Source organism: Periophthalmus magnuspinnatus, chromosome 7, assembly GCF_009829125.3.
Source record: "Periophthalmus magnuspinnatus isolate fPerMag1 chromosome 7, fPerMag1.2.pri, whole genome shotgun sequence".
In the NCBI taxonomy this organism is placed as follows: domain Eukaryota; kingdom Metazoa; phylum Chordata; class Actinopteri; order Gobiiformes; family Gobiidae; genus Periophthalmus; species Periophthalmus magnuspinnatus.
Window position 1 is genome coordinate 2,607,148 of NC_047132.1, and position 26,802 is coordinate 2,633,949.

A 26,802-nucleotide genomic window follows, 5' to 3' on the forward strand; every position below is an offset into this window, starting at 1 on the left:
AATAAATAAATATCTGATCCCTAACATTTTATTTATATGTTTTTTTGTTTGTTTGCTTAACACTAATGCACAAGAACCACACTATTTTCGTGCTATTTACAACAGAAATAACAGAATGATAACTAATACATACAGCACTATACTTAACATCAGGCATATTTTTGCAGATTTCTTTCATTTTTTTCTTTTTTTTTTTTGGTTTCACACTAAGACACAAGAACTACACTATTTACAACAAAACAGCAGAATAATAACTAATACATATATGTATATATGTATTTTAGGGACATTTTCAGAAGGGTAACGTGACGGTGTAGTGACCTGTTTTGTAGGCAGCTTACATGGTTTTGTCAGACAGTAGGGGAAGCGTACGCCCCCTACTGCATCCCACAGCGTCTTGTTTGTCTGTTGGCTGTTTCTATTTGAAAATTAAAAAACAAACTGGTTCAAGGAGCGTATCACACACATGGGATAAGGCACTTAACAGCGGAGTAGGGTACCCACCCTGTGGGGGAGAAAATGTGTCATATTAAGTTATTGATGCAGCAAAAACAATTAATTCAAAATCTCAGATTTTTCCACAATGCATAATTTGTATATGTATATATGTGCCACGTGTGGTAACTCCACATCAGAAAATAAATCACAATTTTGAGTCCAATGCTATGCATAGATTTTTCATGGAATGTGTAAAGTTTGTTTCACAAATGTTCGTGAAAAATGCACAAATTAGGTGATCCACAAATTCAGATCACAAACATAAAATATGTTTTTTACACATATATAGATTTTATATACATATATCCATAAATGCAAGTCAGGCACTGCAAAGAAAGTCTGAAGCGTACACCATCTAGTGCCTGGCGTTTTATCCCGTGTGTGATAAGAAGTAGGCTCCCTCGTCACAATTTATGCTCCTTGGACCTGCTCATTCTTGTATTTCCAAGCAGAAACAGCCAAATCATGGGTTTCAAGCTATGGCAACCGCCCTCTGTGGTCATACCAATTAAGCAATTCAAATCAAAATATTATATCTTTGTGAGTACCTGGTGAGGACTTTTCAAAGTCCTTCAAATCGGGAAGTAATTGTTTGTCTGGCCTATAGAATGTTGTGATGTCTCCTGAAACCCAGCATTAAACCTGGATGACTCTGAGCTGTAGATGTGAAAGCAGTCACCTCTGCACTTCATATTTGGCCCGTTTCAGTTTCAGCTGCAGACGCTGGTTTCTGTAGATTCAACCATTTTGATCCAAAGAGTAAAAGTGCAGAGGACAGAACATATTTGTGAACACACATGATGAGGTGTGAGCTCCAGTGACACGCTCCTCTCAGTCTGTTCACCTACTGTCACAGATACTGATCGATACTAAAACTAGTATTGAAAGTACATATTCTATTGTCTAAATAAAAACTGGAATCGGAATTGATATTGGTATAAAATTTTAGTGTCATGAACCACGACATGCACTGATAGACACACACTGATACACACCCACACACACTGATACACACACACACTGATGCAAACACACACTGATTCACGCACACACTGATGCAAACACGCAATGATACACACACGCACTGATCCACACACACACTGATCCACACACACACTGATCCACTCATGCACTGATCCAAACACTCACTGATCCACACACGCACTGATCCACACACATACTGATCCACACACGCACTGATCCACACACACACTGATCAACACACGCACTGACACACACATGCACTGATACAAACGCACTAAACCACACATGCACTGATACACGCACACACGCACTAATCCACACACGCACTGATACACACACACTGATACACACACACACACTGATGCACACACACAGATACACACGCACTGACACACACGCACTGATCCACACACGCACTGATCCACACACATACCGATACACCCCCACACACTGATACACACACACTGATACACACACACGCACTGATACACACGCACTGATACACACACACACCCCTACACACGCACTGATACACACACTGATCCACACACGCATTGATCCACACACGCATTGATCCACACACACACACTGATCCACACACACTGATACACAAACGCACTGATCCACACACATACACTGATCCACACAAGCACTGATACACACACACACACCCCTACACACACAAATATATATACACTCACCTGAAGAATTTGTGTTGTGTTTGACCCCCTTTCGCCTTCAGAACTGCCTTAATTCTACGTGGCATTGATTCAACAAGGTGCTGAAAGCATTCTTTAGAAATGTTGGCCCATATTGATAGGATAGCATCTTGCAGTTGATGGAGATTTGTGGGATGCACATTCAGGGCACGAAGCTCCCGTTCCACCACATCCCAAAGATGCTCTATCGGGTTGAGATCTGGTGACTGTGGGGGCCATTGTAGTACAGTGAACTCATTGTCATGTTCAAGAAACCAATTTGAAATTATTTGAGCTTCATGACATGGTGCATTATCCTGGTAGAAGTAGCCATCAGAGGATGGGTACATGGTGGTCAAGAAGGGATGGACATGGTCAGAAACAATGTTCAGGTAGCCCGTGGCATTTAAACAATGCCCAATTGGCACTAAGGGACCTAAAGTGTGCCAAGAAAACATCCCCCACACCATTACACCACCAGCAGCCTGCACAGTGGTAACAAGGCATGATGGATCCATGTTCTCATTCTGTTTATGCCAAATTCTGACTGTACCATTTGAATGTCTCAACAGAAATCGAGACTCATCAGACGAGGCAACATTTTTCCAGTCTTCAACTGTCCAATTTTGGTGAGCTCGTGCAAATTGTAGCATCTTTTACCTATTTGTAGTGGAGATGAGTGGTACCCGGTGGAGTCTTCTGCTGTTGTAGCCCATCCGCCTCAAGGTTATGTGTGTTGTGGCTTCACAAATGCTTTGCTGCATTCCTCGGTTGTAACGAGTGGTTATTTCAGTCAATGTTGCTCTTCTATCAGCTTGAATCACTCATCCCATTCTCCTCTGACCTCTAGCATCAACAAGGCATTTTCCCCCACAGGACTGCTGCATACTGGATGTTTTTCCCTTTTCACACCATTCTTTGTAAACCCTAGAAATGGTTGTGCGTGAAAATCCCAGTAACTGAGCAGATTGTGAAATACTCAGACCGGCCCCTATGGCACCAACAACCATGCCACGCTCAGAACTGCTTAAATCACCTTTCTTTCCCATTCTGACATTCAGTTTGGAGTTCAGGGGATTGTCTTGACCAGGACCACACCCCTAAATGCATTGAAGCAACTGCCATGTGATTGGTTGATTAGATAATTGGATTGAACAGGTGCTCCTAATAATCCTTTAGGTGAGTATATATATATATATATATATATATATATATATATATATATATATATATATATATATATATATATATATATATATATATATATATATATATATATATATATATATATATATATATATATATATATCTTTTGGCATGGCCATTGTTTACGTTTAGGCAGTGGTGGAACATAATGAAGTAAAAAAGTAGTAAAGTATTGATTGCACTATTGATTGCACTAGGTATCTGTACTTAAAGTTGAAACTAGACATTTACATGTACCATATAAAAAGACACACCATCTCACTGTCTGACATGAAATAAGATTAAACTTTTACTGTTTTAGGGTCAATTAGGATTAGCTACATTATTTCTATTTGCTAAATGCAATTTTTTTTTTTTTAATTTTGGCCCATTCCTCCTGACAGAACTGGTGTAACTGAGCCAAGTTTGTAGCCTGCCATGCTCGCACATGTCTGTCAGGTCTGCCCATACATTTTCAGTAGGATTGAAATCAGGGCTTTGTGATGGTCACTCCAAAACATTGACTTTGTTATTATTTTTGACTATTATTATTATTATTATTATTATTATTATTATTATTAATAATAATAATAAGAATAAGAATAAGAATATTATTATTTTACTATAGTTTGAGATCTGCTGAAAAGGCTAAGAATTTATTTTATAACAAAATCTACCAATTAAAACAGCTAGGAAAAAAAAAATCAATTGTTTCGATAAAGCTTCAAAATTCATTTGAAGCTTTATCTCAATCTCAAAATCTGCACGGAATACTCTTTTCTCTTCAAGTACATTTTTAAACAGGTACGTTAATACTTTTAATTGAGTTGATTTTTTCATGTGATACTTTTAATTGTACTGTATTACTATATGCTATATATGGAAGCCCGTTTCCGCCATGAAAAAAAAAATAAAAGCTCCACAGAAAGTCGAAATTACGAGTTTTAAACTCGTAATTAGGAGTTTTAAAACTCGTAATTAGGAGTTTAAAACTCGTAATTAGGACTTTTAAAACTACTAATTATGAGTTTAAAACTCGTAATTATGAGTTTTAAAACTACTAATTATGAGTTTAAAACTCGTAATTAGGACTTTTAAAACTACTAATTATGAGTTTAAAACTCGTAATTAGGACTTTTAAAAGTATGAATTATGAGTTTATAACTCGTAATTTTGGGAATGTAACATTTACAAAAAGTGAACCTTATCAATTTTGATTAAATGAATTTGGTATTTTAATAATTTCCTCAATAAACCAGCGGGGTTGTGACCAGCTGGCACTCTGCTCAGACCAGGAAAACGAGCGCTCACAGACCCAGAGCACAGCTCATGAGTGGTCAGAACAGCACTCAGGGCCCACTGATTTGTTCAAGACGCCAGAAACTTTACTGGAGCTTAATTTATTCATTTTTTAAAAGTATGTAGGTGATAAACATAACAGTCCTCCTCCTGTCTCCTCTGCTCTGTACACTCAGTTGCAGTGTGCTACAAGCTCAATTAAGACTTTAAAAGTTCTAATTACGAGTTTTAAACTCATAATTAGTAGTTTTAAAACTCATAATTACGAGTTTTAAACTCATAATTAGTAGTTTTAAAAGTCCTAATTACGAGTTTTAAACTCGTAATTACGAGTTTTAAACTCATAATTACGAGTTTTAAACTCATAATTACGAGTTTTAAACTCATAATTACGAGTTTTAAACTCCTAATTACGAGTTTAAAACTCGTAATTTCGACTTTCTGTGGGGCTTTTATTTTTTTTTTCATGGCGGAAACGGGCTTCCATAGAAACGGGCTTCCATAGGCTTCCATAGCTATATATAGTGATCGGACATAAAAGATTATTAAGAGCTGTTTTTTTCCCCACCAATTGTTCCAAGTAAACAAAAAATGACACTGTATTCATGTTTTATTATTGTATTTACAACTTACACATAAATAATTTAGAAATACCAACATATTTTAAAGAAAATATTTATAATATAATATTATTATAATATTTTTTCAGGAGTGCGTATGACGTATACAAAAGCTCCGTCCTGTTTGTTTTGACGCGCAGGCGCATGCGTACAGGTCTTTTGCGCACAGCCATGGCGCAGCTCCGGAGCGCTGCAGTCGCGATGAAACATGAACAGCTGTGATTCTACCGCACTGAGCGAAACCCATGAGTTAAATGGACCCTCCGGAGAACCAGGCCGGTGCTGAAGTGTCCGATGTGGACCGAGAGGAGACACCGAGCCCAGCGGAGGTGTTGTCCGCCGCGGTGCTACTCGGAGCCGGGGCCACTGCCATCCAACACCCGGTCATCTATATCAAACTGCTCATCCAGGTGAGGACCGTAAGCTCAGTATATCAAGTATATACAGGACACAGAATTTACCTAACTCACACAGAATTATAACAGAATACTTATTATTTATGTTGAAATACATAGCTCAACTTCCACCACAGACTATTGTGTGTTTGCACAATTACAAACATACTGTATTTATGCACATACTCCTGTCACCTACAGACTCTCTGCTCAGTGTTGTAGTGTGAATCTGTTTGTGCTGCAGGTGGGACACGAACCCCTGCCCCCCACCTGGGGCACCACTTTGTTTGGACGCAAGGTGCTGTACCTGCCCGGGCTCTTCTCCTATGGTGAGCATGTGTTTGTGTACGCATGTTTATGTGATAGAAACCTCATGTATATCTGTGGTAGAATGTTGCATGTGTGTGTAGTAAAATGTTATGTGTTTGTGTGTGAGTGTTCTGTGGAATAGTACATGTGTCTGACTAACATTTGGCTTTGTGTATCTCAGCACAGCACATCCTCCAGGTGGATGGTAAATGTGGCTTGTTTAGAGGCCTGTCCCCTCACATTGTTTGCTGTGCTGTGTCCACTGTGGTCAAGAGGAAGGTCAAACAGGTACTGCACTTATGTCCACAAATTTGTCCATTTTATTTAAGCCATATTTTAATGATGGTTGAGCAATACATTATGTACAGTGCACCTGCAGTGCGTATGAATGTAGAGTGGACCCTCAGTGCGTATGACATGAACTACATCTGTGCCCTGTGCTGTTTGTCAGATGGAGCTGATAAGTGCCAAAGAGGAGCAGGAGACCTCACTCAAGGCACTGGTCAAAGATGTGAGTATCAAATGTTTAACATGGTACTGTTCTAGTCATTCATGTACCTGTTGGTCAACTCAGTATCAGTGTTGTTATGATACTAAAATTTCAAACTCAATTACAATACTGATTCCGATACTACGATTATAATAAATGAATATTTTTTAAAAACACACCAAAAAGACAATAGAGACAATCAAATGTTATTTTCAACATTAAATAACAGTACTTTCTGTTATATTCCCATGTGGCCTTATATCTGTGTGATCCCTTAGTGGTCCAGGTAGATTACATAGTGGTGCATAGGTGTATACTAGTCTATTTGTCTTATACTTTTACTATACTTGTCTTATACTTCAAAAGCTATTCATAAGTTAATTTCTGGCTTTATTTTTAGTATTGATACTTGCTCAAATGAGTATCTACTTTTGATACTAGTTTCAGTATTGATTAGTATCTGATTTTTATACTTTTGACAACCCTCGTTCAATACTGCACAGATGATAAATGTAAACTAAACTGTGTACTACCTGTGTACTACCTGTGTACTACCTGTGTACTACCTGTGTACTACCTGTTTACTACCTGTGTACTACCTGTGTACTACCTGTATACTCCATGCACTGCTTTGAGGAGCAGAAGATATGACCTTTCATGCACTTTCAAAGACTTTTGTGGTGGAGGTCTCTGGAGAAGTTTAGGAGAAATGCTACTTTTTCCTGTCATTTGTTTCTAAATCAAGAGATTATTGGCAGTGGTTTATTTACAAAGCTGGAGATGAGGGTCTGTAGCTGTTAGGCTTTTACATCCCTGCAGCAAAACCATGCATTTAGTCTCCACTGTTTGTTAAAGGCACTGTACCAGATATTTACAGTCCTAAAAACATGAAATACAGAACTAGTTAATTTTACACAGTTTGCAGTGACCCAAAGTTATTCATCACTTATCTTATGCATTCAGAATACCCTAATTATTCACCACGATGAGCTCATTCACAAGAGTGGTACACACAGATGTATTCTAGGACCCAATCTTATCCGCTGCACTTCTGATAGGTAAGAGTGAGTGACACAGAAAGTCATGGTCCGTTTGTGTCAGAACACAACAGATTAACATGCTAACCATGTACTTTCTGATTATCGAACAATAAAATACTTTGTAATTAGATGCCGACAGCAATCAGCAGACATATTTTGACCTTATGAGCTGCTTATACATTATACATGTATTTCCTCAAATTGTGTAAAAGGCTTCTGTCCTCTAAAGCCATTGTTGCTTGTGCGCAGACCTCACATGAGATGCTGGTGCGATGTCTGTCCAGAGTGGCCTGTCACCCTTTCCACGGTGCGTCCTGTCTTTGCTCTGCACACTCTTACCTGTACCTGTGGGCTCCTCATAGTGAGCCTGGACACAGAAAACTACACACTGCTCCTTGTCTACGCACAGATGTAGTCTAGGACCCAATCTTGAATTGGTCTCTTGCCTACCCCACAACACTTAAAACCATTGAAAACCTCTACAAAAGAGGCCTAAAAATACTTGATATAAAACCTGTTTCCCACCATCACTGTCACGTTCTGAAAAAGTATTATTGGACTATTGGACTTTAACAACATCCATCCATCCATCCATCCATTTTCTTCCGCTTATCCGGGGCCGGGTCGCGGGGGCAGCAGTCTAAGCAGGGACTCCCAGACTTCCCTCACCCCGGACACGTCCTCCAGCTCCTCCGGTGGGACCCCAAGGCGTTCCCAGGCCAGCCGAGAGACATAGTCCCTCCAGCGTGTCCTGGGTCTTCCCCGGGGCCTCCTCCCGGTGGGACATGCCCAGAACACCTCCCTAGGGAGGCGTCCAGGAGGCATCCTGAGCAGATGCCCGAGCCACCTCAGCTGGTTCCTCTCAACGTGTAGGAGCAGCGGCTCTACTCCGAGCTCCTCCCGTGTGACCGAGCTCCTCACCCTATCCCTAAGGGTGCGCCCGGCCACTCTGCGGAGGAAGCCCATTTCAGCCGCTTGTATCCGCGATCTTGTCCTTTCGGTCATTACCCAAAGCTCATGACCATAGGTGAGGGTAGGAACGTAGATTGACCGGTAAATCGAGAGCTTCGCCTTCCGGCTCAGCTCCTTCTTTACCACAACGGACCGATACAGCGACCGCATCACTGCAGACGCTGCACCGATCCGCCTGTCAATCTCACGCTCCATCCTTCCCTCACTCGTGAACAAGACCCCGAGATACTTGAACTCCTCCACTTGGGGCAGAGACTCACCACCCACCCGGAGAGAGCAAACCACCTTTTTCCGGTCGAGAACCATGGCCTCGGATTTGGAGGAGCTGATTCTCATCCCAGCCGCTTCACACTCGGCTGCAAACCGCCCCAGTGCCTGCTGCAGGTCCTGGCTCGAAGAAGCCATCAGGACAACATCATCTGCAAACAGCAGAGATGAAATCCTGTGGTTCCCAAACCAGGCCCCCTCCGGCCCCTGGCTGCGCCTAGAAATTCTGTCCATAAATATAATGAACAGAACCGGTGACAAAGGGCAGCCCTGGCGGAGTCCAACATGCACCGGGAACAGGTCTGACTTACTGCCGGCAATGCGAACACAGCTCCTGCTCCGGTCATACAGGGACCGGACAGCCCTTAGCAAAGAGCCCCGGACCCCATACTCCCAGAGCACCCCCAATAGGACACCACGAGGGACACGGTCGAATGCCTTCTCCAGATCCACAAAACACATGTGGACTGGTTGGGCATACTCCCATGAGCCCTCGAGGACCCGATGGAGAGTATAGAGCTGGTCCAGTGTTCCACGACCAGGGCGAAAACCACACTGCTCCTCCTGAATCCGAGGTTCGACTATCGGTCGGATTCTCCTCTCCAGCACCCTGGAATAGACCTTACCGGGAAGGCTGAGGAGTGTGATTCCCCTGTAATTGGAACACACCCTCCGGTCCCCCTTCTTATACAGAGGGACCACCACCCCGGTCTGCCATTCCACAGGTACTGTCCCCGACCGCCACGCGATGTTGCAGAGACGTGTCAGCCAAGACAGTCCCACAACATCCAGAGACTTGAGGTACTCAGGACGGATCTCATCCACCCCCGGAGCCTTGCCACCGAGGAGCTTGCCAACCACCTCAGTGACTTCAGCCAGGGTGATGGACGAGTCCGCCCCTGGGTCCCCAGTTTCTGCTTCCTCCTCGGAAGACGTGACAGTGGGATTGAGGAGATCCTCAAAGTATTCCTTCCACCGCCCGACAACATCCCCAGTCGAGGTCAGCAGCTCTCCACCCGCACTGTAAACAGTGTTGGTGAAGCACTGCTTTCCCCTCCTGAGGCGTCGGACGGTTTGCCAGAATCTCTTTGAGGCCGTCCGATAGTCCTCCTCCATGGCCTCCCCGAACTCCTCCCAACCCCGAGTTTTTGCCTCTGCGACTGCCCGAGCCGCGGCACGCTTGGCCCGCCGGTACTCATCAGCTGCCTCAGGAGTCCCACGAGCCAACAAGGCTCGATAGGACTCCTTCTTCAGCTTGACGGCATCCCTTACTTCCGGTGTCCACCACCGGGTTCGGGGATTGCCGCCGCGACAAGCACCACAGACCTTACGACCACAGCTACGAGCAGCCGCATCAACAATAGAGGTGGAGAACATGGCCCACTCGGAGTCCATGTCTCCCACCTCCCCCGGGATCAGGGAGAAACTCTCCCGGAGGTGGGAGTTGAAGACCCCCCTGACAGAGGGCTCCGCCAGACGTTCCCAGCAGACCCTCACAATACGCTTGGGCCTGCCAGGTCTGTCCGGCTTCCTCCTCCGCCAGCGGATCCAACTCACCACCAGGTGGTGATCAGTTGACAGCTCAGCCCCTCTCTTCACCCGAGTGTCCAAGACACGCGGTCGGAGGTCAGATGACACGACAACAAAGTCGATCATCGACCTCCGACCTAGAGTGTCCTGGTGCCATGTGCACCGATGGACACCCTTGTGCTCGAACATGGTGTTTGTTATGGACAAGCTGTGACTAGCACAGAAGTCCAATAACAAAACACCGCTCGGGTTCAGATCGGGGAGGCCGTTCCTCCCAATCACGCCCCTCCAAGTGTCACTGTCGTTACCCACATGGGCGTTGAAGTCCCCCAGGAGAACAACGGAGTCCCCGGTTGGTGCACTGTCTAGTACCCCTCCCAGGGACTCCAAGAAGGCCGGGTACTCTGCACTGCTGTTTGGCCCGTAGGCCGACACAACAGTGAGAGACCTGTCCCCAACCCGAAGGCGCAGGGACGCGACCCTCTCGTTCACCGGAGTGAACCCCAACACGCAGCGGCTGAGCTGTGGGGCAATGAGCAAGCCCACACCAGCTCGCCGCCGCTCCCCGCGGGCAACGCCAGAGAAATGGAGAGTCCAACCCCTCTCAAGAAGTTGGGTTCCAGAGCCCAAGCTGTGCGTGGAGGTGAGGCCGACTATATCTAGCCGGTAACGCTCAACCTCCCGCACAAGCTCAGGCTCCTTCCCCCCCAGCGAGGTGACATTCCATGTCCCCAGAGCTAGTCTCCATGTCCAGAGATCCGGTCGTCGAGGTCCCCGCCTTCGACTGCTACCCGGATCTCTCCGCACCCGCCCCTCATGGCTCCTCCCGCAGGTGGTGGGTCCACGGGAGGACGGCCCCACGTCGTTTCTTCGGGCTGGGCCTGACCGGGCCCCGTGGGGAAAGGCCCGGCCACCAGGCGCTCGCTGCCGAGCACCCACCCCAGGCCTGGCTCCAGGGTGGGGCCCCGATAACGCCAGTCCGGGCGACGTAACTGGCCTCGTTGTTTCTCTATTCATGATGGGCTTCTGAACCGCTCTTAGTCAGACCCGTCTCCCAGGACCTGTTTGCCATGGGTGACCCTACCAGGGGCATGAAGCCCCCGACAACATAGCTCCCAGGATCATTCGGGTGCTCAAACCCCTCCACCACGTTAAGGTGGCGGTTCGGGGGAGGGGACTTTAACAACATGGTCAACCATAAAAGAACTTTCCTAATTTATAAGGTCCTACACTCCCTTGCACCAACACCTTTAAAGGCGTATATTAAATATAAAGACAATTTAGCAAGGACCATGTGAGCTACCACCAGATGTGACCTGCCGATCTCCATCAGATGGACCACCTTTGGTCAGAATGTATTATCTGTCCAAGGTGGGAACCTGTGGAATAGTCTCCTGGTAACCCAGAGAGAATGTCCCGCGTACAGTTCTTTTGAAGCTCAAATGAAAAACTGGTTATGGTCAAACCAAACATGCACTCACCTATTATAGCAATGTGATTTTAACTGTTCCATAGAGGCATATTTGCATATATGGGCAAAAAATGAAGAGGGTGGGTATGCACACGTGGACAAAATTGTTGGTACCCATTAGTTAATGAAAGAAAAACTCACAATGGCCACAGAAATAACTTTAATTTGACAAAAGTAATAATAAATAAAAAATTATATGAAATTTAACCAATGAAAGTCAGACATTGCTTTTCAACCATGCTTCAACAGAATTATTTAAAAAAACAAACTCATGAAACAGGCCTGGACAAAAATGATGCGACCCTTAACTTAATATTTTGTTGCACAACTTTTTGAGGCAATCATTGCAATCAAACGATTCCTGTAACTGTCAATGAGACTTCTGCACCTCTCAGCAGGTATTTTAGCCCACTCCTCATGAGCAAACTGCTCCAGTTGTCTCAAGTCTGAAGGACGCCTTTTCCAGACGGCATGTTTCAGCTCCTTCCAAAGATGTTCAATAGGATTTAGGTCAGGGCTCATAGGAGGCCACTTTGGAATTGTCCAATGTTCCTCTTAGCCATTCTTGGGTGTTTTTAGCTGTGTGTTTTGGGTCATTGTCCTGTTGCAAGACCCCTGACCTGCGACTGAGACCAAGCTTTCTGACACTGGCCAGCACATTTCTCTCTAGAATCCCTTGATAGTCTTGACATTTCATTGTACCCTGTACAGATTCAAGACACCCTGTGCCAGATGCAGCAAAGCAGCTCCAGAACATAACAGAGCCTCCTCCATGTTTCACAGTAGGGAGAGTGTTCTTTTCTTGATATTCTTTATTTTTCCGTCTTTGAACATAGAGCTGATGTGCCTTGGCAAAAAGTTCCATTTTTGTCTTACAGTCTGACTTTTTTATGATTTGTCTTCAACAATGGTGTCCTCCCTGGTCATCTCCCATTAAGTCCACTTTAGCTCAAACAGCGACGGATGGTGTGATCTGACAATGATGTTCCTTGAGCTTGAAGTTCACCTTTAATCTCTTTAGAAGTTTTTCTGAGCTCTTTTGTTACCATTCGTATTATCCGTCTCTTTGATTTGTCATCAATTTTCCTCCTGCGACCACATCCAGGGAGGTTGGCTACAGTCCCATAGATCTTAAATTTCTGAATAATATGTGCAACTGTAGTCACAGGAACATCAAGCTGCTTGGAAATGGTTTTATAGCCTATACCTTTAACATACTTCAATCAATCAATCAAACTTTATTTTTATAGCACTTGTATAGCACTTGTATAGCACTTTACAACAGCAAAAACTGAACCAAAGTGCTTACTTGTCTATAATTTTCTTTCTAATCTCCTGAGACAGCTCTTTCCTTTGCTTTCTCTGGTCCATGTTGAGTGTGGTACACACCATGTCACCAAACAGCACAGTGACGACCTGTAGCCCTATATATAGGCCCACTGACTGATTACAAGACCTGTGATGTTAATTATTGGACACACCTTGGATTAACATGTCCCTTTGGTCACATTAGTCTTTTCTAGGGGTACCATCATTTTGGTCCAGGCCTGTTTCATTTTATTTTGACCCTTTTGTGACCCCAGCCTCTGGGACAACAGCCTTTGGCTATAATCTGGTGTGTTTACATTCATGTTGAATCATGTCTGCCCATTAATCAGAATCAGAATCACTTTTATTGATCCCCGAAGGGAAATTCTCTTAGTTAACCGATGCCACAACCACAGGATAGAATTAAGAATAAAAATAACAAAATAAATAAATAAATAGATCATCTCACAAAAATCACACACTATTTACATCTATGTACAAAATGGAATATTGGAATATTGAAGTGTTTGGTTACAGAACAGAGTTTAACAGTTTGATGGCGACAGGCAGGAAAGATTTCCTGTGTCTCTCAGTGGAGCAGCGTGGCAGTAACAGTCTGTGGCTGAACGAGCTCTTCAGATTGGCCAACACCTCGTGGAGGGGGTGGAGGGGAGAGTCCAGAATAGTCCTGACTTTGGTCAACATCCTCCTGTCCGACACAACAGTCAGAGAGTCCAGCTCCTCCCCCACAACATGACCAGCCTTCCTGATGATCTTATTGAGTCTATTTGTGTCCCTCACGCGCAGACTGCTGCCCCAGCAGACCACAGCGTACATGATGGCACTGGCCACCATAGACTCATAGAACATCCTGAGCATCGTCCTGCAGATGTCAAAGGACCTCAGCCTCCTCAGGAAATAGAGGCGGCTCTGGCCCTTCTTATAGACTGCGTCCACGTTTCTGCTCCAGTCCAGTTTATTGTCCAAGTACACTCCCAAGTAACATGCATTGTCCCAGTCAAATAAATAAATGAAATTTGTATAAAAATACAGTTGTATACAGAGATATCAGTCTGAATTTACCAAGTGTCACCCACCATAAAAGTTCCAAACAGTCCCAGATGCTTCTTTGTTCAGACAGAACACGTGTCTGGCTCATCAAGCTGCCCAGATGATGATGTCATGTCTGGAAGCTTCTGATAGGTTTATTGCAAACCTTTGAGTTAATTAGAGACACACCTATGGATGTGTTTGAAGGCATACCTGAAACACACTGCTTTTTTGTGTAACATCATGAGAAAGTCAAAAGAACTCAGCCAAGATATCAGGAAGAGAACTGTTCACAAGTCTTGGGTGCAATTTCCAGATGCCTAAAGGTGACAAGTTCATCTGTTCAAACAATCAGACGTAAAAACGTCTGGCTATCATACCACTCACTTTTGGACCATTCTTCTCTTACAGTGCTCTCAGTGCGGTGCATGGCTCAGTTTGTCGGCAGAGAAGTTAAATACAGGTAAACATATAGTTTTCTGTTTTAAAGTAATTTAAAAATGACTTCGCCTGTACAAAAGGCTGCATTCACATTCTAAAATTTGAAATTTTTAGATGGAGGGTGGGGCCTATGTAACTATGTTTTTGAAATAAATCTTCAAATTTATGATCCACAAATGTTGAACCTTATCATTATTTTTTGTGACTGGCTCCACATACTTATTGAGTTATTATCATATCATACTTATTATCATAACATATTAATCCTATGGCTTAAAGTACTTTCAACTAACAACAGTCATGTCTTTGGGGTTAATTAATTTCATCACTTTCTGAGACCATTTTGAACAAAAATATTTTACTGTTGTTTATTTATACTGACGGAGACGCTGAACCTTCTGCCAGACGCTGATAGGTTCAGTAATTATGGCTATTGATCATAAACCAGAGAATTCCACCACAGAATTCTGACCTGTCCTCCAGCCTATTCTGACAGATGAATACTCTTGTTGTAGTGGGATGCTGAGCTGTATGGTGCAGATCTTTAAAGAGGAAGGGCTGGCGGGCTTCTATGTGTGAGTACCTGTGTGTGTGTGGAGCAGGACCCCTGTGTGATCTACACATGCCTCTGTATAAGTACATGTGTGCGCTGTATAAGGACCCCTTTACATGTGTGTGCTGTATAGGAGCCCCTGTACATGTGTGTTCTGTACAGGGGCCTCTGTACATGTATGTGGTGTATAGGAGCCCCTGTACATGTGTGTGCTTTATAGGAGCCCCTGTACATGTCTGCTGTATAGGGGCCTCTGGACGTGTCTGTTCTTTATAAAAGCCTTTGTATATGTGTGTTCTGTACAGGGGCCTGGTGCCACATGTGCTGGGGGAACTGCTATACCTGTGGGGATACAACCTGCTATGCCACTTCATCAACACGTATGCTGAAGACGACACGGTACGATTCAGGTTTTCACTCTTGTATTTATGATATCAGCAGCATTTCTGTTATTATAAGAATATTGTGTCTTGTACCATGAGGTGAGTACCCCACTAGGAGCCCACCAGACCCTGTTGTGCTTTTTGTTCCAGTTCAGTCAGGCTTCTGCCATTAGGAGCTACACCAAGTTTGTCATGAACGTAAGCCACACAACTGCTCTAGCAAAACCATGCTATGGGACAGTTATACATTTTTGTATAGTTGATAGTTGGAAAATGCAAAAAAGTGTCTTGTGTTATAATTGAACACTGCACTGTCAGTGAGGAAACACTACTGCATATTGACACTGCAGTGAAATCATGCTGGGGGTGTTCTGCCTGTATGCAAGTGGCAGAATGTTCAGCAATTTACATAGAGACACAATGCACACATTAGCAAACATAGTCAAAAAAGTTTTAAAATAGTTTAAGAACTAAAAAAAAAAGTCCAAAATGGATTTAAATGGGACATTTTCAAGAGCCTGTAATAGGTGTTTGATTTTCACCCAAAAGTGAGTGACTAACTGAAAAACTGTTGTCTAAGGCTAGCTAGCTTGTGACTGGAATTTTGCCTGTGAGAAGCTTGTTTAAGATACATCAGCTCTTTCAAACGAAGATCAGATTAAAGTCTAACTAGAGTTACAGAGCTTCAGACAGAGCAGAGCCTACAGTTGACATCACACCCCCAGGGAATATTGATGACATCAGCTGCAAAATATCAATACAGTAGAGTCACTGAAAAAACAAAGGTACTTGAAATCAGCTAGAATCTAATTTTGGAATCATATGCTGTACATGAGTACAGCATATTGCCCTGTGCTTATGCTGTGCCCTGTGCTTATGCTGTGCCCTGTGCTTATGCTGTGCCCTGTGCTTATGCTGTGCCCTGTGCTTATGCTGTGTCCTGTGCTTATGCTGTGCCCTGTGCTTATGCTGTGCCCTGTGCTTATGCTATGTCCTGTACTTATGCTGTGTACTGTGTCTATGCTATGCCCTGTGCTTATGCTGTGCCCTTTGCTTATGCTGTGTCCTGTGCTTATGCTGTGTTCTGTGCTTATGCTGTGCCCTGTGCTCATGCTGTGCCCTGTGCTTATGCTGTGTCCTGTGCTTATGCTGTGTACTGTGTCTATGCTATGCCCTGTGCTTATGCTGTGCCCTGTGCTTATGCTGTGTCCTGTGCTTATGCTGTGTTCTGTGCTTATGCTGTGTCCTGTGCTTATGCTGTGTTCTGTGCTTATGCTGTGCCCTGTGCTTATGCTGTGTCCTGTGCTTATGCTGTGTACTGTGTCTATGCTATGCCCTGTGCTTATGCTGTGCCCTGTGCTTATGCTGTGTCCCGTGCTTATGCTGTGTCCTGTGCTTATGCTGTGTCCCGTGTCTATGCTGTGCCCTTTTGCTTATGCTGTGCCCTGTGCTTATGCTGTGTCCTGTGCTTATGCTGTGTCCTGTGCTTATGCTGTGTCCTGTGCTTATGCTGTGTCCTGTGCTTATGCTGTGTCCTGTGTCTATGCTATGCCCTGTGCTTACGTTGTGCCCTGTGTTTTTTGTTGTGCCCTGTGCTCAATCTGTTCTGTGTCTATGCCAGGGGTGGGCAAACCTTTTGACACACGGGCCACAGTGAGTTCTAAAATTTGACAAAGAGGCTGGGCCACGATATATACTGTATATGTATATATTACATTAGAGATTTGGCCTGTAACATTTAGTAAAGCATGAATGTGCTAGGGTCATTGTACAAATTGTTTTCCAAATGCATTCATTAAATTAATTTATTAAATTTCAGTTAAATAACCACAGCAGAAAAACTGTAAACAAGGTTTACCCTTACCTATTTTAGTATAATTTTGTCACGTTCGGCAGGCCGTATTAATAAGCCCAAAGGGCCATGTCTGGCCCTGGGCTGTAGTTTGCCCATGTCTGGTCTATGCTATGCCCTGTGCTTATGTTGTGCCCTGTGCTTATGTTGTGCCCTGTGCTTATGTTGTGCCCTGTGCTTATGTTGTGCTCTGTGTCTATGTTGTCCTCTGTGTCTATGCTGTGTCCTGTGCTCATTCTGTGCTGTGTCTATGCTGTGTCCTGTGTCTATGCTATGCCTTGTGCTTATGCTGTGTCCTGTGCTTATGCTGTGTCCTGTGTCTATGCTATGCCCTGTGCTTATGCTGTGCCCTGTGCTTATGCTGTGCCCTGTGCTTATGCTGTGCCCTGTGCTTATGCTGTGCCCTGTGCTTATGCTGTGTCCTGTGTCTATGCTATGCCCTGTGCTTATGCTGTGTCCTGTGCTTATGCTGTGTCCTGTGCTTATGCTGTGCCCTGTGCTTATGCTGTGCCCTGTGCTTATGCTGTGTCCTGTGTCTATGCTGTGCCCTGTGCTTATGCTGTGTCCTGTGCTTATGCTGTGTCCTGTGCTTATGCTGTGTCCTGTGCTTATGCTGTGTCCTGTGTCTATGCTGTGCCCTTTGCTTATGCTTTGCCCTGTGCTTATGTTGTGTCCTGTGCTTATACTGTGTCCTGTGCTTATGCTGTGTCCTGTGCTTATGCTGTGTCCTGTGCTTATGCTGTGTCCTGTGCTTATGCTGTGTCCTGTGTCTATGCTATGCCCTGTGCTTACGTTGTGCCCTGTGTTTTTTGTTGTGCCCTGTGCTCAATCTGTTCTGTGTCTATGCCAGGGGTGGGCAAACCTTTTGACACACGGGCCACAGTGAGTTCTAAAATTTGACAAAGAGGCTGGGCCACGATATATACTGTATATGTATATATTACATTAGAGATTTGGCCTGTAACATTTAGTAAAGCATGAATGTGCTAGGGTCATTGTACAAATTGTTTTCCAAATGCATTCATTAAATTAATTTATTAAATTTCAGTTAAATAACCACAGCAGAAAAACTGTAAACAAGGTTTACCCTTACCTATTTTAGTATAATTTTGTCACGTTCGGCAGGCCGTATTAATAAGCCCAAAGGGCCATGTCTGGCCCTGGGCTGTAGTTTGCCCATGTCTGGTCTATGCTATGCCCTGTGCTTATGTTGTGCCCTGTGCTTATGTTGTGCCCTGTGCTTATGTTGTGCCCTGTGCTTATGTTGTGCTCTGTGTCTATGTTGTCCTCTGTGTCTATGCTGTGTCCTGTGCTCATTCTGTGCTGTGTCTATGCTGTGTCCTGTGTCTATGCTATGCCTTGTGCTTATGCTGTGTCCTGTGCTTATGCTGTGTCCTGTGTCTATGCTATGCCCTGTGCTTATGCTGTGCCCTGTGCTTATGCTGTGCCCTGTGCTTATGCTGTGCCCTGTGCTTATGCTGTGCCCTGTGCTTATGCTGTGTCCTGTGTCTATGCTATGCCCTGTGCTTATGCTGTGTCCTGTGCTTATGCTGTGTCCTGTGCTTATGCTGTGCCCTGTGCTTATGCTGTGCCCTGTGCTTATGCTGTGTCCTGTGTCTATGCTGTGCCCTGTGCTTATGCTGTGTCCTGTGCTTATGCTGTGTCCTGTGCTTATGCTGTGTCCTGTGCTTATGCTGTGTCCTGTGTCTATGCTGTGCCCTTTGCTTATGCTTTGCCCTGTGCTTATGTTGTGTCCTGTGCTTATACTGTGCCCTGTGCTTATGCTGTGTCCTGTGCTTATACTGTGCCCTGTGCTTCTGCTGTGCTCTGTGTCTATGCTATGCCCTGTGCTTACGTTGTGCCCTGTGCTTATTCTGTCCCTTGTGCCCTGTGTTTTTTGTTGTGCCCTGTGCACAATCTGTTCTGTGTCTATGCCAGGGGTGGGCAAACCTTTTGACACACGGGCCACAGTGGGTTCTAAAATTTGACAAAGAGGCTGGGCCACGATATATACTGTATATGTATATATTAAATTAGAGATTTGGCCTGTAACATTTAGTAAAGCATGAATGTGCTAGGCTCATTGTACAAATTGTTTTCCAAATGCATTCATTAAATTAATTTATTAAATTTCAGTTAAATAAACACAGCAGAAAAACTGTAAACAAGGTTTACCCTTACCTATTTTAATATAATTTGGTCACGTTCGGCGGGCCGTATTAATAAGCCCAAAGGGCCATGTCTGGCCCCGTGCTGTAGTTTGCCCATGTCTGGTCTATGCTATGCCCTGTGCTTATGTTGTGCCCTGTGTCTATGTTGTGCTCTGTGTCTATGCTGTGTCCTGTGCTCATTCTGTGCTGTGTCTATGCTGTGCCCTATGTTTATACTGTGCCCTGTGCTCATGCTGTGCGCTGTGCCCTGTGCTTATGCCATGTATTCTCATTGGCACAGATAGCGGTGAATGTGCTGAGGTACCCTTTCACTCTAGTTGCTGACTTGATGGCGCTAAACGACTGTGGGTAAGTGTACTGTGATTGGGAGGTTCTGGATTAGGGTTGAGTTATTGGACAATTAACACTATTTAGTCCCAATAAAGAATAACAAGTGCAGATATACAAGGTATACAAATGAAGTTTACTACAAAAGTAGCAAAAGGATTTCCAGTTAAAAACAGTTAATTATAACCTGTAGATTTCACACAAAAATAAAACAAATTTAATATTAAATAAATCCCAGTTTATGTATCTACACCACCAGATACAGTTAAACAGAAGCTTACATACACTAAAAAAAAGGCACAATGTCAGATTAATGAGAGAAGGATTTTTCATTACTTTGTTTAAAGTCGGAGGTTTACATACAGTAAGATTTAAACACTTTTGGGAAAACACAGATGATGATATGTCTTTGGAAGCTTCAGATTCTGTTTATTGACAACATTTGAGTTAATTAGAGACACAACTGTGGATGTATTTGAAGGCACACCTGAAACACACTGCTTCTATTGTGTAACGTCAGGGGAAAGTGAAAAGAAAACAGCCAAGATATCAGCAAGAGAATTGTGGACTTGCACAAGTCTGGTTCATCCTTGGGTGCAATTTCCAGATGCCTGAAGGTGCCACATTCATCTGTTCAAACTATTATACACAAGTATAAATGTCCAGCCATCATACCACTCAGGAATGAGACAGGTTCTGTGTCCCAGAGATGAATGTGCTTTGGTCTGAAATGTGCATGTCAAACTAAGAACAAAAACAAAAGACCTTGTAAAGATGCTGGCTGAAGCTGTGAAACAAGTACTGTACTGACATGGGCTCGAAGCCCATTTTGCCAGGAAGAAGCCTTTACTCCAAAAGAAACATAAAAAAGGCAGATTACAGTTTGCTAACAGAGACAAAGACCTTAATTTTTGTAGACATGTCCTGTGGTCTGACAAAGCTAAAATTGAATTGTTTGGCCATAATCAGCATTGTTATGTTTGGAGGAAAAAGTGGGAAGCTTGCAAGCCTGAGAGCATCATGTTGTGGAGTTGTTTTGCTGCAGGAGGGACTTGTGCACTTCACAAAATAGACGGTATCATGAGGAAAGAACATTATGTGAAAATACGGACGCAACGTCTCAAGACATCAGCCAGGAAGTTAAAGCTTGGACGCAAATGGGTCTTCCAAATGGACAATGATCTGAAGCATACTGCCAAACTGGTTACAAAGTGACTTAAGGATAACAAAGTCAATGTTTTGGAGTGGTCATCACAAAGCCCTGATCTCAATAAAAGATCTCAACAAGAACCTACAAACCTGGCTCATTTACCAGTTCTATCAGGAGGAATGGGCTAACATTCCTGCCAACTATTGTGAGAAGTTTGTGGAAGGATATCCAAAACAATTGACCCAAGTCATATAGTTTAAAAACAATGGTACCGAATACTAATTAAATGTATGTAAACTTCTGACTTTGAAGAAAGTAATGAAAAATTGTCTAAAAATAATTTTCTCATTATTCTGGCATTTAGCAAATATAAATAACTTTGGTCATCCTAATAGACCTAAAACAAGAAAAGTTTAGTCTGATTTCATGTCAGACAGTGAAAAAAGTGTATGTCTTTTTATATAGTGTTTGTAAACTTCTGGTTTCAACTGTACATAAGCTTCTCTCTGACATCCCCCTGACTCATGACCCTGTGCTGTGTTGTCATGGTGACCATTATGTGTGTGTATATGTGTTACAGTCTGGCCGCTGGTCTTCCTCCGTATTCCCCAGTGTTCAAGTCATGGCTGCACTGCTGGAGCCACCTGTGCAGCCAGGTACAGTCTTCTACATGTGTAGCAACTTGACCTCTGCAAAACAGATTATGTCAAACTTGTATCTGCCAACCAAAGAAAATTTGACAAATGTTATGATTACTTAAACATTCAACCTCAGAGTTGTCATGGATCACCTGACTCCTTAACCTGGCTCACGCCAAAGTGATATGTGTAGCCCTCTGGATAGAGTTATATCCAGTGGGCTACACAGCGTGACCTATCAATCTGGGATAGGTCACGATGAAAGCGATCGGAACCAATGATCAGAGCGTTCAAACAAGTATTTCACATTGATTGGTCACAACAGTGGAACAAAGGGAAAAATCAAACTTAAGTTAAATCCAGTTGAGAGAAATGCAGACATCTTCCCTGTCCACAAATGCACAAGTGCTTCCCTCTGCATGTTTTTCACAAACTAAATCTCTAAGTCTGTATTTTTTTACAAAAATAGGCTGAAGTATGTCTGTCAGCGTCACCATGTTTGCTTTGGTGAGTTTGACACTGACTTTCGCCCAAACCACAGTGCTGACCTATGACTGGTCAGCCTCACAAATAAAGAAGGAAATTACGATGCTTAAAAATTTAATTTCAATTATGTTTAAATTCAATTTAAATTATAATTTTTATTTGATTACAATGCACTTGCAGCTCTATTAGCGGCTGAGTTAGTTCTTTTATCAAACTTCATTAGATCGGCCCAAGTGTCAGAGTGTGTCTTGTGTTTTAGGGAAACCTATTCAGAGGCTCCAGCTTGTTCTTCCGCCGGGTTCCTGCCAGTGTGATAGCTGCTGTGGAGCTCTGAGCCTTCTGCTGCTGCTGCTCTGTGCCAGGCTCTCCATCTTCACTCTGAGGTCCTGCACTGTGAAACTGTTCGGCCCTCCCTCCACACCCTTGAATAAGTCTGTGGACAGTAGTGTTGCTGGCTCAGATAGGTCTACCCGTGCATGGGACAGCTGTGTTTTTAATGCCAGTGACCAGAGCTCCACAGCCCTGCTCGATTCCAAGACTCGAAGCCCTCTCTTGTTCTGGAACTGAAATGGCATTCATGTTTTTGAAAAATTCTAATATTTGAAGCTCGTATGACACATGATTTTTTTTTTTTTTACAAATCATATGTATTCATGACTTTTCAGTTTATGGTCTCAGATTTTTTTTCTAAAAGAAATTTGAATTGAAATGTGATTTGAACCAGAGCAGGTAGGACTGTGGAGCTCTATATCTCAAGGCCTCTGCCCCTGACGCCTGTGTCATACTGTTATTGATGATTGACATTTTGTAAAGTGCATTTCAGTTTTAGGCTCATGTGTGACAGCGTGCAGAGCTCCAGCTTTCCAATTTGGAATGAAAATGTTTAGTTCAATATTTTTGTAAAGCCCCAAATCACAAAAGTAGTTGCCCCTGAGGGCTTAATATCAAATTAAAGTAGAGAATATTTGGTTTCTTTACCTCAGGGGTGTTTTTCACAGAAGCCCACATACCTTGTGATAAGGCTTGGTACATTGACTTTACATTCTAATGTTTGTTAGTAATGATTTGATGGTATAAACACTTAAATTAGCAGTAATAAGAACTCCCAAAGATTATTTGGGCCAATTCAGAAGGAGGCCTAAGTCCCACATTTGGCCCTTGGGCCATCGTTTGGACACCCCTGCTTTACCCCATTCGCTGAAAATGTCAATCTTATTTCAGAAATAGGGCACATACAAATCCAATTTTTATTCAATTAGAAATGTTGAAATTTAACGAATTGGTAGAATATAGCATTCTCAAATCCACGTATAAAGCTCATCAAAAAGTTTTACCAGAGAAGTTGCAAAATAGATTCCTAAAGAGAGAAAGTAGATATCAATTACCAATTTCGGACTACAGAGCGCACCTTGATATAAGCCGCACCAGCTAAATTTGAAGAGAAAATCAATTTTGTACATATATAAGCCGCACCTGAATAAAAGCCGCAGGTTTTCATATTGTAACATGAGATATTTACACAGAAAGACGGTGCACCGACACGCTTTTTTTAAACTGTGCCTGAAAATTGGAACCAACACGACAACAACACGGGATGAACACATCTGCAGGTTTAGAAAATAAAGCTGCACCAACACGGAAAATCTGCTTTTATTTCCTCTGAAAACTTTTGCCGTCTTTTTACATTGACCAAGTTGGATTCATTGATGTCGAGCTTACGTGCAGTGGCTCTATTTCAGGGGTCGGCAACTCGCGGCTCCGGAGCCGTATGCGCCTCTTTCAGCCTTATACTGCGGCTCTGCGTGGCTTGGGAACTAACACAGACACAGCTCACAGTCCTGCGTAAAGAGCCCTGATTTTCAGACGCTGTGCACAGGGGTCAGGAGCAACTTTGGCCCGTCCCTAATGACACACTAATAAGCTCGTCCGTAGATGTATCATGAAAATCCTGCTGGAAATCGCCACAGAAATCTATTTGATGTAGTGATAAGTTTATTATCTGCTCTTGTCTCCGCGGTGACGTATCACGTATAACACATCAGACACGACGCACAAAAGTAGAGCCACAAGCGAGTGAAAATGAGCCAAAACAAAAGTCTTTGGAGATCTTTTTAACAAAGGGGAAAAGGACAACTGAGGAGCCAGAAGAGGAGACTACGACCTCCAAGAAAAAGAAAGATAAATTTAACAGACAATGCCTACTTAAAATCTGGGTTTGTCGCTGCAGGTGACTCACGCACAGAGTCCGCTCTACGTAACATACGGGAAAAGCAAATAAGGCAATGAAACCTTCAAAACTGCTTTGGCACATGGAGAATAAGCACCTGGGATTAAATGATACGCTACGAGTTTTTTTGTTGTTGTTTTTTTAAAGAAACTGCGGAGTAGAGTAGACATAATCACATAATCAGCGCGATGCATGATGCAGCGGTTTGGTGAGTTGTATTTTTTTAATGCACTTAAGTTGTTTTTGCCATATTTATCTGCCACGTGTAGAAGGCTTGTCCGTGAAAGTAAAACCTACATTATTCCGTTACATTATTGTTATTATACAGTGTTATCTTCATTTTAGATGTCAAAAAGTATTTGCGGCTCCCAGTGTTTTATTTTATGTGGAAAGTGGGTCCAAATGGCTCTTTGCGTGTTAAAGGCCGACCCCTGCTCTGTTTCCTTTCTGTTTCTTTATCTTAAAAACTGCATCATATCCATTTCATGATGCGCAAAATGATCGTTCAAAATCAAAACTAGTGAATTCTTCAGAGCAGAATCTTTCCCCACGTCTGTCTCACTTTTACGTTTACAGCTAGAGAGCGCCCCCCAGGGGCCGTTATCCAGTAAAATTCCATATATAAGACGCACTGCTGTAAAAGCCGCAGGGTTCAAAGCGTGGAAAAAAAGTAGCGGCTTATAATCCGAAATTTACGGTAAGTGGAACTGATTTATTTTCTAAGCCAGAGTTTAGAACAAAACCAAAGGAAAGATGTATTTCAATCAAGGGAGTCAGTCTTGAAAGTAATATTAAAGAATCCAAGTCCATTTATATGTTTAAGAAAAGCTTGAAATTATCATTATTAAGAAAGTATATAACTGCTATGTGACAGGATGATTTTGTGTTTTTTTTGTAAAGTAGCTGTGCATCTAAGTTTGATTTTGTATAATGTAACAGTGCAACACACTGGAAGGAATAAGAGTCAGAGTTGATAAGGGGCAGATATTATAAGGTTTTGCTTCTTTCTGTGCCCTTTCATTCATTTATCATAATTGTACAAAAGCTGAAATGCTGTATGCAGATATGTTGCATTGATTTGTTTTGTTTTAATGAATGAAATAAAATATTGAAAAAAAAAGAAGAAATCTTCAGAGGTGAGTAGTACTCAGTGATACTTGCTAGTTTTTTGGGTTTTTTTGTTTTTTTGTTGTTGTTTTTTTTTTTTATAAAATTGTATTTCTGGCAGTGGTTTTCAAACACCATACTTTTACTTCTACTTGAGTAATTTAATTTACAGTATAACGATTTCTTGAAATAAATTATTTAAGCCATTTGAAAAATCTTTTTAAATATTCCAATTACATCAGATTCTAGATCAGATGTTACATCAAGATTACGTTACTCAAATGCGAGTTGTAGTTTTTCCAAATAGCATTTTCTTACTTGAGTAACTTGGTCCACTACTACTACACTACTACTTTTGAACCCACAGCGTTCTGTGTAGATTATGCATTTTGATTTCACTCTTTGACTGTGTGTTACTTCAGCTTTTCAAATCCCTTGTTTTCATGCAGTCATTCTTTAATAAAATTACAACAATGGACAGAATTGTAAATAATGAAACAAAGCTGTGACTGCCAAGTCGAGGCAATCACATGAACAAGGTTATAAAACTGTCCAACATGGATGAAAGTAGACATCCAACACCTATAGTACTCACAGAGCCTATAGGTTGTGTTCACGTTGTACAATTCGATGATGTCATAATTTCAATGGCATGCACTACACTACAGTAGAGTCAGGTTTTTGAAGGAAACATTGAACTTTGCACCAATTTTTGTTTCATGTGGATAGACTCAGTAATTAACAGATATTAACCATAAACCATGCATAAACAGTTACTTTTTGATTGTTACCATAACATTCTGACCTACAATCCTGCATTATGTCACTTTGTGGTAGAGGGTGAGATGTTCTTTCCTCACCAGCTGACAGCTGACTTCATATATGCCATACGTGTAACTTTCCTGGAAAAGCAGTAACATCTTCATGGAGACAAGAATGTGGTGGACCATCAGAAAAGTAACTTAGTGCCTCTAATATTGGCAGTTTCTGACAAAATTGCATAAAGTGAACCCAACATATGGGTTTCAGGTGATATCACAACATTCTACAGGCCAATAAGATTTAATTATGGGGACAGCTAAAATGAAAATTGATAAAATACAGATTTAATAATAATAATAATGCCTTACACTTGTAATGCGCTTTACAGGCTTGTCAAAGCCTCTCAAAGCGCTACACTATAGTCATTATTCATTCATTTGTGATTCAGATTTGTGTTGTAATACAGTGAGTTGTTGGATCCAGTCAACATTTGTGCATTTACCTTTTAGATATGTCTAATGACAATACAATGTAATCAATAGGAAAATCTGTCTCTGGGCGTAAGGCATCGTCACATCACATCACACCA

At 42.7% G+C, this 26,802-nt stretch overlaps 1 protein-coding gene across 3 annotated transcripts; it reads left to right on the forward strand.

Moving 5' to 3' along the window:
* Nucleotides 1–5,445: 5,445 nt before the first annotated feature.
* LOC117373692 (mitochondrial carrier homolog 1-like) lies at nt 5,446–25,455 on the forward strand. Of its 3 annotated transcripts, XM_033969779.2 has the most exons (12): nt 5,446–5,694; nt 5,924–6,008; nt 6,170–6,276; nt 6,440–6,499; nt 7,768–7,825; nt 14,528–14,579; nt 15,073–15,132; nt 15,416–15,509; nt 15,644–15,691; nt 19,797–19,864; nt 21,574–21,649; nt 22,377–25,455. In XM_033969779.2, the coding sequence occupies exons 1-12, from the start codon at nt 5,539–5,541 to the stop codon at nt 22,449–22,451; spliced, it is 939 nt and encodes a 312-aa protein (XP_033825670.1). In that variant the 5' UTR covers nt 5,446–5,538; the 3' UTR covers nt 22,452–25,455. The 3 variants fall into 3 exon arrangements, with proteins under 3 accessions (XP_033825670.1, XP_055079168.1, XP_055079170.1); XM_055223193.1 differs by lacking the exon at nt 19,797–19,864 and having other exon boundaries at nt 5,457–5,694; nt 22,377–25,449; XM_055223195.1 differs by lacking the exons at nt 15,644–15,691; nt 19,797–19,864 and having other exon boundaries at nt 5,457–5,694; nt 22,377–25,449.
* The last annotated feature ends 1,347 nt before the right edge of the window (nt 25,456–26,802 follow it).

What these genes read in the sequence shown, in the direction of transcription:
- LOC117373692 (XM_055223193.1), top strand. Translation starts at nt 5,539, where the DNA reads ATGGACCCTCCGGAGAACCAGGCCGGTGCTGAAGTGTCCGATGTGGAC. An exon ending in TCAAGGCACTGGTCAAAGAT is followed by an intron (nt 6,500 to 7,767) that starts GTGAGTATCAAA and finishes GCTTGTGCGCAG; the next exon opens with ACCTCACATGAGATGCTGGT. An exon ending in CGTATGCTGAAGACGACACG is followed by an intron (nt 15,510 to 15,643) that starts GTACGATTCAGG and finishes TTTTTGTTCCAG; the next exon opens with TTCAGTCAGGCTTCTGCCAT.